Source organism: Pseudophryne corroboree, chromosome 6 (genome assembly GCF_028390025.1).
Source record: "Pseudophryne corroboree isolate aPseCor3 chromosome 6, aPseCor3.hap2, whole genome shotgun sequence".
Classification (NCBI taxonomy): domain Eukaryota; kingdom Metazoa; phylum Chordata; class Amphibia; order Anura; family Myobatrachidae; genus Pseudophryne; species Pseudophryne corroboree.
Window position 1 is genome coordinate 728,868,274 of NC_086449.1, and position 13,480 is coordinate 728,881,753.

General features: G+C 48.8%; 1 protein-coding gene across 4 annotated transcripts in view; it reads left to right on the forward strand.

The window, feature by feature from the left end:
• The window catches only part of TMEM263 (transmembrane protein 263), a 93,951-nt gene that overhangs the window by 41,422 nt on the left and 39,049 nt on the right, over positions 1-13,480 (forward strand). For all 4 annotated transcript variants that reach the window (XM_063928451.1, XM_063928452.1, XM_063928449.1 and 1 more), the window contains exon 2: positions 1,824-1,892. In XM_063928451.1, coding sequence (XP_063784521.1) covers positions 1,829-1,892 — 64 coding nt within the window. In that variant the 5' untranslated portion in view covers positions 1,824-1,828. The remainder of the gene's footprint in view (positions 1-1,823; positions 1,893-13,480) is intronic.

Sequence of the window (13,480 nt, forward strand, 5' to 3'; positions counted from 1 at the left end):
GTCATAGTGGGAGGAGCCAGTGCACACCAGGTAGTCCTAATTCTTTCTTAGCTGTGCCCAGTCTCCTGCGGAGCCGCTATTCCCCATGGTCCTTACGGAGTCCCCAGCATCCACTACGGACTACGAGAAATAGATTTACCGGTGAGTAAAATCTTATTTTCTCGTAGTCTGTAGTGGATGCTGGGAGCCCGTCCCAAGTGCGGACTTTCTGCAATACATGTATATAGTTATTGCTTAACTATAGGGTTATTGTTATGAGCCATGTGTTGAATGAGGCTCAGTTGTTGTTCATACTGTTAAATGGGTATAGTTATCACAAGTTGTACGGTGTGGCTGGTATGAGTCTTACCCTGGATTCCAAATCCTTTCCTAGTAATGTCAGCTCTTCCGGGCACAGTTTCCCTAACTGAGGTCTGGAGGAGGGGCATAGAGGGAGGAGCCAGTGCACACCAGATATAGTACCTAATATTTCTTTTAAGAGTGCCCAGTCTCCTGCGGAGCCCGTCTATTCCCCATGGTCCTTACGGAGTACCCAGCATCCACTACGGACTACGAGAAATAGAATTACCGGTGAGTAAATTCTTATTTTTACTCACCGGTAAATCTATTTCTCGTAGTCCGTAGTGGATGCTGGGCGCCCGTCCCAAGTGCGGACTTTCTGCAATACGTGTATATAGTTATTGCTTAATAAAGGGTTATGTTATGGTGGCATCCATTGTTTGATGCTCTGTTGTTGTTCATACTGTTGACTGGGTAAGTTTATCACAAGTTATACGGTGTGGCTGGTATGAGTCTTACCCTGGATTCCAAAATCCTTTCCTTGTAATGTCAGCTCTTCCGGGCACAGTTTTCTTAACTGAGGTCTGGAGGAGGGGCATAGAGGGAGGAGCCAGTGCACACCAGTAGTACTAAATCTTTCTTAAGGTGTGTACACACGGTGAGATTTTTTCTTGAGATTTTGACTATATAGTCAAAATCGCAAGAAAAGTTAGTGCAAATCGCAAGGTGAAAGTCACCTTGCGATCCCGATGCGCGGCCCCGCCAAGTCGGCATCGCAAGAAAAGATAGACTGTGCAGGCAAGTCAATCCTTGCTAGATCGGTGTACTATCTAGTTCATCTCACATGTCAATGACATCTCTTAGAGTGCCCAGACTCCTGCGGAGCCTGTCTATTCCCCATGGTCCTTACGGAGTCCCCAGCATCCACTATGGACTACGAGAAATAGATTTACCGGTGAGTAAAATTATATGTGTTTGTTGTGTCCTGACGACGGGGGTCCGTCCCCCGAAACGTTGACTTTTGGAATACAGATTTTTGCAACTATTGTGTCTCCGAGTGCCGTTCATTGCTGGATATATATATATATATATATATATTAAAAATTTCCACTTCAGTGTAACCTGCCAGGCCTTATGGTGATATGAATGCATTGTAGTAGAGAACCTGCTTTTTATGTATATGTGTGTGCGGTATATATCGATCTGTATGTTACATAATATAGGATATTTGTTTAGCAGGTAGTCCATTTTTATAACTTGTCTGCAGCTGTTATTTGCCATAATGTGTAACGCATTGTAACCATTACTGAATGCTGATTACTTTGTCTTTATATAGATTGTATAATAGAGGATAATGGGCTGCGTTCAGCATTGGTGTCCCTGGGGGAGGCCTATCTGCAAGGAGCCCTACGGTCACATCACATCTTTGCAATTCTTTGCATAATGTTGCTCTGAGGCATTGAAATACACGCTTCTATTTACTTTAAGCAGATGACTTATTCTTGTGCATCATTCTATTAAACATGTTATGTTTTGTGTCTTAGGCACAATGAATCAGACCGAGAAATCAGAAGAGGAGGTTCCTGCATATCTACGAGAAGAGGCGCCAGATGGTAATTATATTTTACTCCAAGGAATTGACATTTTCCAATCAAGTTGTACACCCTGCTACAGTTAATGCCTCTCCCTTGGGATCTGGCCATTACCCTGATAATCGCAGCTGGTCTAATATTGAAAATACATTTATTAATTAAAAAAATAAGAATAGTCATTTTATTACATTAAAGTAACTTTATTTCTTCACTAGTTACCAGCCTGTCAAAATGACGGAACAACGTAACAGTAATGTCAGTGCCGGCAAATCTGCTGATGTAGCCATACTCATCGTGGCTACACCAGCGGTAAACGTGCACTCTCTGCATGGGTGGCTAATTGTCATTTTTGGGGTTATTCAATTCTTTTGCGGAGTTTAGCTAAGTGCTTGGGAGATATTCTGTTATTTCCTATGATGGCCTCTATTTTGCTGGGATAATACCACGTTCATCTATAACTCTCCAACGATAAGTGCAGCTTCTGGGCTAGTCGCTGGAGGTCATTGAATAGCTCATTCAGTTACTTGCAAAGAGTTAAATTCCAGTGAAAGAGCTAAATCTCCCCCTAAAGTTGAAATATATTGACTTGAGAATGACCATGCTGATGGGACCCCCGATTCTGGTCAGGTGGTACAGCGTCTGGAAAATGTTATCAGTTCTAGAGCTGTACAGATTGGGTTAAACAACTGAATCGCCATGTGTGGTCAACTTCAATGGATTTCAATGTTTTACTAACACCTTCTCAGGATAGCTTATATTAATGTCCTTCGAGTTTCACCCTCCCTCTTTCTCCTTTGCTGTGATTAGAGCAGCTATACCTGATAATGTCTAGAAGCCTGCTCCGTCTCATGTGATTAGATGTCTGAACCTCTGACCTAATGTTACAAATCTAGAATATGAAAATTGTCTGTGCATACATAGACCTCACATATTCCCAGGCAGCCTTTTTGCCATGAAGAGATAACAATATCAGGTGTGATGGGAATTCTCATGACAGAGCTATTTTGGGCACTGGAATGTACAAAACTCCCCTCTGCAGTGACTTGGCTGCATCAGTGAGAGTCTGGCATACAGACAGCCATGTTCTCTACATGTGATACAACTGCAGTATGAGGGACATTCTGACCAAACTTATATTCTTTTCATTCTGCTACTGTTGTACTGTGTAGTTTATCTTAGCCAAATAGTTTTACATCAACAATTATTTTCCTTTCTGGTCTTTAAACTCTAAATTGCTGTCTGTTTTCACATTAGCTATGTTACTCTCTACTGGAGTGGTTATGATTTGTGATTGCTCCTGGTATTGTTCTGGAGCTCATCTAGAAGCATTAGATACATGCTCGCTTATCCAGGACCTGTGCTACCAGAAACTAGAAGAACAGGGTACTGGGGGAAATCTGTAGTTTTGGGCACCTGCAGCTCCAGACTTAAGTGACAGAAGCTATTTTATTATTATTATTTTCTCTGACGTCCTAGTGGATGCTGGGAACTCCGTAAGGACCATGGGGATTAGCGGCTCCGCAGGGGACTGGGCACAAAAGTAAAAGCTTTAGGACTACCTGGTGTGCACTGGCTCCTCCCCCTATGACCCTCCTCCAAGCCTCAGTTAGATTTTTGTGCCCGGCCGAGAAGGGTGCACACTAGGGGCTCTCCTGAGCTTCTTAGTGAAAGTTTTAGTTTTAGGTTTGTTATTTTCAGTGAGACCTGCTGGCAACAGGCTCACTGCATCGAGGGACTAAGGGGAGAAGAAGCGAACTCACCTGAAGTGCAGAGTGGATTGGGCTTCTTAGGCTACTGGACACCATTAGCTCCAGAGGGACCGAACACAGGCCCAGCCTTGGAGCTCGGTCCCAGAGCCGCGCCGCCGGCCCCCTTACAGAGCCAGAAGCAAGAAGAGGTCCGGAAAAATCGGCGGCAGAAGACATCAGTCTTCAACAAGGTAGCGCACAGCACTGCAGCTGTGCGCCATTGTTACTCAGGCACACTTCACACTCCGGTCACTGAGGGTGCAGGGCGCTAGGGGGGGGCGCCCTGAGCAGCAATGTGTAAAACACCTTGGCTGGCATAAATACACCACATATAACCCCCAGGGCTATATGGATGTATTTTAACCCCTGCCAGAACTTACAAAAAAGCGGGAGAAAAGGCCGCCGAGAAGGGGGCGGAGCCTATCTCCTCAGCACACAGGCGCCATTTTCCATCACAGCTCCGCTGGAAGGACGTCTCCCTGACTCTCCCCTGCAGTCCTGCACTACAGAAAAGGGTAAAAAAGAGAGGGGGGGCACTAATTTGGCGCAGTTTTGATACTAACAGCAGCTATAAAGGGAAAAGCACATTTTATAGTGGTATTCCTGTTTATATATAGCGCTCTGGTGTGTGCTGGCATACTCTCCCTCTGTCTCCCCAAAGGGCTAGTGGGGTCCTGTCCTCTATCAGAGCATTCCCTGTGTGTGTGCGGTGTGTCTGTACGATTGTGTCGACATGTTTGAGGAGGAAAATGAGATGGAGGCGGAGCAATTGCCTATTATACAGTTGTCACCCCCTGGGGAGTCGACACCTGAGTGGATGAGCTTATGGAAGGAATTGCGTGACAGTGTCAGCTCGTTGCGACAGACAGTTGACGACATGAGACAGCCGGCTACTTAGCTTGTGCCTGTCCAAGGGTCTCAAACGCCATCAGGGGCTTTAAAACGCCCGTTACCTCAAATGGCAGACACGGATACTGACTCCAGTGTCGACGATGATGAGACAAAAGTGACTTCCACTAGGGCCACACGTTACATGATTGAAGCAATTAAAAATGTATTGCATATCTCTGATAATACAAGTACCACTAAAAAGGGTATTATGTTTGGTGAGAAAAAACTGCCTGTAGTTTTTCCTGTATCCGAGGAATTAAATGAAGTGTGTGATGAGGCGTGGGTTTCCCCCGATAAAAAACTGATAATTCCTAAAAGGTTATTGGCATCGTAGCCTTTCCCGCCAGAGGATAGGGCACGTTGGGAAACACCCCCTAGGGTGGATAAAGCGCTCACACGTTTGTCAAAACAGGTAGCACTACCCTCTCCTGATACGGCCGCCCTAAAGGAACCTGCCGATAGAAAGCTGGAGAATATCGTAAAATGTATATACTCTCACACGGGTGTTATACTGCGACCAGCAATCGCCTCAGCCTGGATGTGCAGTGCGGGCCTGGCATGGTCGGATTCCCTGACTGAAAATATTGATACCCTAGATAGGGACAGTATATTACCGACTATAGAGCATTTGAAGGATGCATTTCTATATATGCGTGATGCACAGAGGGATATTTGCCGACTGGCATCAAGAGTTAGCGCGCTGTCCATTTCTGCTAGAAGAGGTTTATGGACGCGGCAGTGGTCAGGTGATGCGGATTCTAAAAGGCACATGGAAGTATTGCCTTATAAGGGGGAGGAGTTATTTGGGGTAGGTCTATCAGACCTGGTAGCCACGGCAACTGCTGGAAAATCCACATTTTTACCCCAGGTAGCTTCTCAACCTAAGAAGACGCCGTATTATCAGGCGCAGTCCTTTCGGCCCCATAAGGGCAAGCGGGCAAAAGGCGCCTCATTTATGCCCCGTGGCAGAGGGAGAGGAAAAAGGCTGCAACAAACAGCCAGTTCCCAGGAACAAAAGCCCTCTCCCGCCTCCGCAAAGTCCTCAGCATGACGCTGGGGCTTTACAAGCAGACACGGTGGGGGCCCGTCTCGAGAAGTTCAGTGCGCAGTGGGCCCACTCGCAAGTGGACCCCTGGATCCTTCAAGTGGTATCTCAGGGGTACAAATTGGAATTCGAGACGTCTCCCCCTCGCCGTTTTCTAAAGTCTGCTTTACCGACGTCTCCCTCAGACAGGGAGGCAGTATTGGATGCCATTCACAAGCTGTATTCCCAGCAGGTGATAATCAAGGTACCCCTCCTATAACAGGGAAAGGGGTACTATTCCACACTATTTGTGGTACCGAAGCCGGACGGCTCGGTGAGACCAATTTTAAACCTAAAATCCTTGAACACTTACATACAAAGGTTCAAATTCAAGATGGAGTCACTCAGAGCAGTGATTGCAAACCAGGAAGACGGGGACTATATGGTGTCTCTGGACATCAAAGATGCTTACCTACATGTCCCAATTTGCCCTTCTCACCAAGGGTACCTCAGGTTTGTGGTACAGAACTGTCACTATCAGTTTCAGACGCTGCCGTTTGGATTGTCCACGGCACCCCGGGTCTTTACCAAGGTAATGGCTGAAATGATGATACTCCTTCGAAGGAAGGGAGTTTTAGTTATCCCTTACTTGGACGATCTCCTGATAAGGGCAAGATCCAGGGAACAGTTGGAAGTCGGGGTAGCACTATCTCAGATAGTGCTGCGCCAGCACGGTTGGATTCTCAATATTCCAAAATCTCAGCTGATCCCGACTACCCGACTCCTATTCCTAGGGATGATCCTGGACACAGTCCAGAAAAAGGTGTTTCTCCCGGAGGAGAAAGCCAGGGAGTTATCCGAACTAGTCAGGAACCTCCTAAAACCAGGCCAAGTCTCAGTGCATCAATGCACAAGGGTCCTGGGAAAGATGGTGGCTTCTTACGAAGCAATCCCATTCGGCATATTCCACGCAAGAACCTTCCAGTGGGATCTGCTAGACAAATGGTCCGGGTCGCATCTTCAGATGCATCAGCGGATAATCTTGTCACCAAGGACAAGGGTGTCTCTCCTGTGGTGGTTGCAGAGTGCTCCTCTTCTAGAGGGCCGCAGATTCGGCATTCAGGACTGGGTCCTGGTGACCACGGATGCCAGCCTGAGAGGCTGGGGAGCAGTCACACAGGGACGAAATTTCCAGGGCTTGTGGTCAAGCCTGGAGACATCACTTCACATAAATATCCTGGAGCTAAGGGCCATCTACAATGCTCTAAGCCTAGCAAGACCTCTGCTTCAAGGTCAGCCGGTGCTGATCCAGTCGGACAACATCACGGCAGTCGCCCACGTAAACAGACAGGGCGGCACAAGAAGCAGGAGGGCAGTGACAGAAGTTGCAAGGATTCTTCGCTGGGCGGAAAATCATGTGATAGCACTGTCAGCAGTGTTCATTCCGGGAGTGGACAACTGGGAAGCAGACTTCCTCAGCAGACACGACCTCCATCCGGGGGTGTGGGGACTTCACCCAGAAGTCTTCCACATGATTGTGAACCGTTGGGAAAAACCAAAGGTGGACATGATGGCGTCCCGCCTCAACAAAAAACTGGACAGGTATTGCGCCAGGTCAAGGGACCCTCAGGCAATAGCTGTGGACGCTCTGGTAACACCGTGGGTGTACCAGTCAGTGTATGTGTTCCCTCCTCTGCCTCTCATACCCAAGGTACTGAGGATCATAAGGAGGAGAGGAGTAAGGACTATACTCGTGGCTCCGGATTGGCCAAGAAGGACTTGGTACCCGGAACTTCAAGAGATGCTCACAGAGGACCCGTGGCCTCTACCTCTAAGAAAGGACCTGCTTCAGCAGGGACCCTGTCTGTTCCAAGACTTACCGCGGCTGCGTTTGACGGCATGACGGTTGAACGCCGGATCCTGAAGGAAAAAGGCATTCCGGATGAAGTCATCCCTACCCTGAACAAAGCCAGGAAGGATGTAACCGTGCAACATTATCACCGGATTTGGCGTAAATATGTTGCGTGGTGCGAGGCCAGGAAGGCCCCTACAGAGGAATTTCAACTGGGTCGTTTCCTACATTTCCTGCAAACAGGACTGTCTATGGGCCTAAAATTAGGGTCCATTAAGGTTCAAATTTCGGCCCTGTCGATTTTCTTCCAGAAAGAACTGGCTTCAGTTCCTGAAGTTCAGACGTTTGTCAAGGGGGTACTGCATATACAGCCTCCTTTTGTGCCTCCAGTGGCACCTTGGGATCTCAATGTAGTTTTGGGGTTCCTAAAATCACATTGGTTTGAACCGCTCTCCACTGTGGACTTAAAATATCTCACTTGGAAAGTGGTAATGTTGTTAGCCCTGGCTTCAGCCAGGCGTGTCTCAGAATTGGCGGCTTTATCCTATAAAAGCCCTTACCTAATTTTTCATACGGACAGGGCAGAATTGAGGACTCGTCCTCAATTTCTCCCTAAGGTGGTTTCAGCATTTCACTTGAACCAGCCTATTGTGGTGCCTGCGGCTACTAGGGACTTGGAGGACTCCAAGTTGCTGGACGTAGTCAGGGCCCTGAAAATATGTTTCCAGGACGGCTGGAGTCAGGAAATCTGACTCGCTGTTTATCCTGTATGCACCCAATAAGCTGGGTGCTCCTGCTTCTAAGCAGACTATTGCTTGTTGGATTTGTAGTACAATTCAGCTTGCACATTCTGTGGCAGGCCTGCCACAGCCTAAATCTGTAAAAGCCCATTCCACAAGGAAGGTGGGCTCATCTTGGGCGGCTGCCCGAGGGGTCTCTGCTTTACAACTTTGCCGAGCAGCTACTTGGTCAGGGGCAAACACGTTTGCTAAATTCTACAAATTTGATACCCTGGCTGAGGAGGACCTGGAGTTCTCTCATTCGGTGCTGCAGAGTCATCCGCACTCTCCCGCCCGTTTGGGAGCTTTGGTATAATCCCCATGGTCCTTACGGAGTTCCCAGCATCCACTAGGACGTCAGAGAAAATAAGACTTTACTTACCGATAATTCTATTTCTCATAGTCCGTAGTGGATGCTGGGCGCCCATCCCAAGTGCGGATTGTCTGCAATACTTGTACATAGTTATTGTTACAAAAATCGGGTTATTATTGTTGTGAGCCATCTTTCAGAGGCTCCTCTGTTATCATGCTGTTAACTGGGTTCAGATCACAGGTTGTACGGTGTGATTGGTATGAGTCTTACCCGGGATTCAAAATCCTTCCTTATTGTGTACGCTCGTCCGGGCACAGTATCCTAACTGAGGCTTGGAGGAGGGTCATAGGGGGAGGAGCCAGTGCACACCAGGTAGTCCTAAAGCTTTTACTTTTGTGCCCAGTCTCCTGCGGAGCCGCTAATCCCCATGGTCCTTACGGAGTTCCCAGCATCCACTACGGACTATGAGAAATAGAATTATCGATAAGTAAATTGTTATTGTTGTTGTTATTATTATTATTATTATTATTATTATTATTATTATGTTATTTATAAGGCGCCAAAAGTTTTTCGCAGTGCCGTACAAAGGACAGTACAGGGAGACAAAACATAGCATTACAATAAATAAATAAATAAATAAGAGAAATAGAGTACATGTAACAAAGAGCAGCACAATTCTCAAAACATAATACAGCTTAGATGTAAGTAGCGAGGGAGTAATCATTGTTCTACTTGGGGCTGGCGGCCATAGATAGAGATGAGCCTTTACCAGTAGGAGAGAAAGCAGGTAAAGATGGTCGCTGAGCAGAGGCGTAACTAGGGTTTTTGGAGCCCAGGGCAAGATGTAAAATGGCGCCCCCCCCCCCCCCCCCCCCCCAAAAAAAAAAAAAAGAAAAGAAAAAAAAGCACACAAAGAGGCCTGTGTGCGCGCCGAAAATGGGTGTGGCCACACTCCAGAAGGGGTGTGGCCACACTCCAGAAGGGGTGTGGCCACACTCCAGAAGGGGTGTGGCCACACTCCAGAAGGGGTGTGGCCACACTCCAGAAGGGGTGTGGCCACTGAAAATGGCCCACAGTGCCAGTTACATTGCCCCGCAGTGCCGGATACATGCCCCGCAGTGCCAGATACAGGCCCCACTCAGTGCCAGTTACATGCCCCATTTGGTGCCAGATACATGCCCCACTGTGCCTGTGCCCCTCCCCCCCGATCACTCACCGGGCCGCTTATGTGAGGGGAGGAGAGCGCAGCGCCTCTCCTTCCCCTCACCGCCTCTCCTTCCCCTCACCGCTCCGTCCAGGTCTCCCGTCCTGTCTCCGGCGGCTGTGTCTGGCGCCGGTTCGCTAGCCAATCAGGAGCCGGTCCGCAAGCTCTGATTGGCTAACGCCGGAGACCGGACACAGCAGCGCTTCTAGTGCTGGCAGCGGCGGTGAGGGGAGGGAGAGACGCTGCGCTCTCCTCCCCTCACATTTAGGGTTGACGGGGGCGAGTGGGGCATGATGCCCTGGCCGCCGGCAGCGCCCCCCTCTCCTGGGCCTGCCAAGGCGCCCAGGGCATGTGCCCCACTCACCCTACCCTAGATACGCCTCTGTCGCTGAGTAGGAGAGATCTGCGAGTGAAATGTGTAGAGAAGAGGGCTTCGACAACAAGAGGAAAGAGGGCCCTGCTCTGAAGAGCTAACATCTAGTGGGAAGGGGCGACAGACAGATGACATGAGGTGCAAGCAAGCGGGAGGAAGCCTGATGGCAGTATGCAAGCAAACCAGAGATGTTCAAGGCATAAGGCAGGGGGATGGAGGAGCAGCCTAAGGACTAGGTTAAGCATCGGCGAGGTACGCTTTGATAAATAGGTGGGTTTTCAGTGTTTGTGCCAATGGGCGCAAGTTACGCTGGCATCCATTATTTCTGCATGCGTTTTCCTGAGATGGAGTCCACACTGGTATGTGTTTTTTTTTTTTTTTTTTTTTACAGCGTTCCCAATACTTTGCACACGCGTAAAAACAATTGAATTCCCCCTCCCCCTCCTTGTTGTGGCACTACAGTCCCCCCCCCCCCCCCCCCCCCCCACAGTGCACTAATCATTGACATGGAGAGGCAGCAGATCTCAACCAGCTGCTCCATCTGGTTTGTAACAGGCTTGGGATGTAAGCGGCAAAGAGCTCGTGTTCACTACGATATGCCGGCGGTCGGGCTCCCGGCGACCAGCATACCGGCGCCGGGAGCCCGACCGCCGGCTTACCGACAGTGTGGCGAGCGCAAATGAGCCCCTTGCGTGCTCGCTGCGCTCGCACGGGCACGGTGGCGCGCTACGCGCGCCACAACTATTTTAATTCTCCCTCCAGGGGGGTCGTGGACCCCCACGAGGGAGAATAAGTGTCGATATGCCGGCTGTCGGGAACCCGGCGCCGGTATACTGTGCGCCGGGATCCCGTCAGTCGGCATACAGAAGACCACCCAAGAGCTCGGTGGCTGCGGAGGCTTGTGCCTTCCACCAGTTTGTTATCTCCTTATCTAAGTAATCTAACTAATTCTTCCAATATCAAAGCTATAGCACAATGTATGAATGCAGCCAAGACAAAATGTTACTCCCTCAGTCAGTGCATTGCTTGGGCAGATGGAGAATAGTGTACTTAGCTGTTAGCAAATGCAGTATGTCTGGTTCTTTACAACTCTCTTCTGTGTAAATTCCAATTGCTATTTGCAAAACCTATTAAAGCGCACCTGTGCTGAGGATGGGGTTATGTTTGTCAGAACATCAAGCCTTTAATAAGCGACTACTAGCTGTAGCATATACAGATTGACATTTATTATTGCTGAAAACACAAGCTTTCTGGCTTATCTTGTGGTTCTTTTATTAAGTATGAAAGCTCAGTTATACCCCTTTCAGACAGAGAAAAGAACCCAGTAATTTCCCGGCTCCTGAAGGGTCGACCCGGGATTTTTTTTCTGTCTGAAAGGGTCAATACAGGACTGAGTTCCCGGGAATTCGACCCAGGCATTTACCTGGGTTTTATCCCGGCTCTTACACGGGTTGCCTGTTGTCTAAAAGGGTCCTACCCGGTATTTTAGAAACGGGTCGCGGCTGACATCGCTTATTGGCTGAGCTGGCAGGGCACTGGCGATTGGCTGAGCAGCAGGGTCTCTCTGCTTGGCTAAGCGGGCGTGGCACTGGCGCTGGTGTCTGAGGTCGTCATTATGCTGCAGGGGAGACGGAGGGAGACGGCATGGCAGAAATTGCTCCCTTCTCCTCTTGGCAGAAGACTGTGCCAGCAGCTGCATCAGGCTCTCATTTGCTGTGTGAAACAGCAAAAAACAGCAATAAGCCAGGAACTCCGGGCTACTCAGCAGTAACTCGTCGGCCATGGCTAATGCAATGCTGTGATCAGTCACCACCCACTTTCATGACCTCATCTGTGTGCCATAAAAACAGTCCCATTTTTTATGACACACCAGTCTATTGCAGGGCTGACACGGGTTCTGTCTGAAAGGGGTCGACCCGGGAATTTTCCGGGTTTTTTGTGCTGTGTGAAAGGTAAGGGACTGTAACCCGAGTTTTTCCCGGGAACACAAACCTGTGAAAAATCCGGGTTTTTGAGATTTTTCTGTCTGAAAGTGGTATTAGTTAATATGTTTAAATAGGGCGACAGCATTGTGGAATAACAACAAAAAATTCTATCATGGCATCTCAGCCACAATGTATATAGTATTTATTTAGTTAATAAGCCTCCTAAACAGTCTCTTGCTTTGGGGAATACTTTGCTCCATGTCTTGTTTGACAGGGTCTGCAAAGTTTAAAGCATTATGAAGCTGTACTCTTCCCTCCTTAGGTAATTGTCTATACCTGTTGGCCCTGTTTTACTGGTTACTGTACATGTTACAAAGCCGTAGTTCTCAGTAGAGCATACTGGGGGTATATAGGAGGTGTCTGGGTTGCAGTCCACTAGCTAATATACAGACCAATTGTGTTATTTCTCTAACGTCCTAGTGGATGCTGGGGACTCCGTAAGGACCATGGGGAATAGCGGGCTCTGCAGGAGACTGGGCACTCTAAAGAAAGATTTAGTACTATCTGGTGTGCACTGGCTCCTCCCTCTATGCCCCTCCTCCAGACCTCAGTTAGAATCTGTGCCCGGCCGAGCTGGGTGCTCCTGGTGGGCTCTCCTGAGCTTGCTAGATAAGAAAGTATTTTGTTAGGTTTTTTGTTTTTCAGAGAGCTTCTGCTGGCAACAGACTCTCTGCTACGAGGGACTGAGGGGAGAGAAGCAAACCTACTCACGGCAGCTAGGTAGCGCTTCTTAGGCTACTGGACACCATTAGCTCCAGAGGGATCGAACACAGGTACCTAACCTTGATCGTCCGTTCCCGGAGCCGCGCCGCCGTCCCCCTCGCAGAGCCAGAAGAACAGAAGCAGCAGAAGCATGAAGACATCGAAATCGGCGGCTGAAGACTCCTGTCTTCACTTAAGGTAGCGCACAGCACTGCAGCTGTGCGCCTTTGCTCCCACAGCACACCGCACACTCCGGTCACTGTAGGGTGCAGAACGCAGGGGGGGGCGCCCTGGGCAGCAATTAAATACCTTTTTTGGCAAAAAGACATCTATACAGTCTGGGACTGTATATATGCCAGAGCCCCCGCCATTTTTTATCTTTTTAAGCGGGACAGAAGCCCGCCGCTGAGGGGGCGGGGCCTTCTTCCTCAGCACACCAGCGCCATTTTCTCTTCACAGCTCCGCTGGAAGGACGCTCCCCAGGCTCACCCCTGCAGTATTCAGGTGCATTAGAGGGTAAAAAAGAGAGGGGGGGCACATAAATTTAGGCACAGTATATATACATATATTAACAGCAGCTACAGGGTAAACACTAAGGTACTGTGTAATCCCTGGGTTATATAGCGCTGGGGTGTGTGCTGGCATACTCTGTCTCCCCAAAAGCCTTTTGTGGGGTCCTGTCCTCAGTCAGAGCATTCCCTGTGTGTGTGCTGTGTGTCGGTACGCCTGTGTCGACAT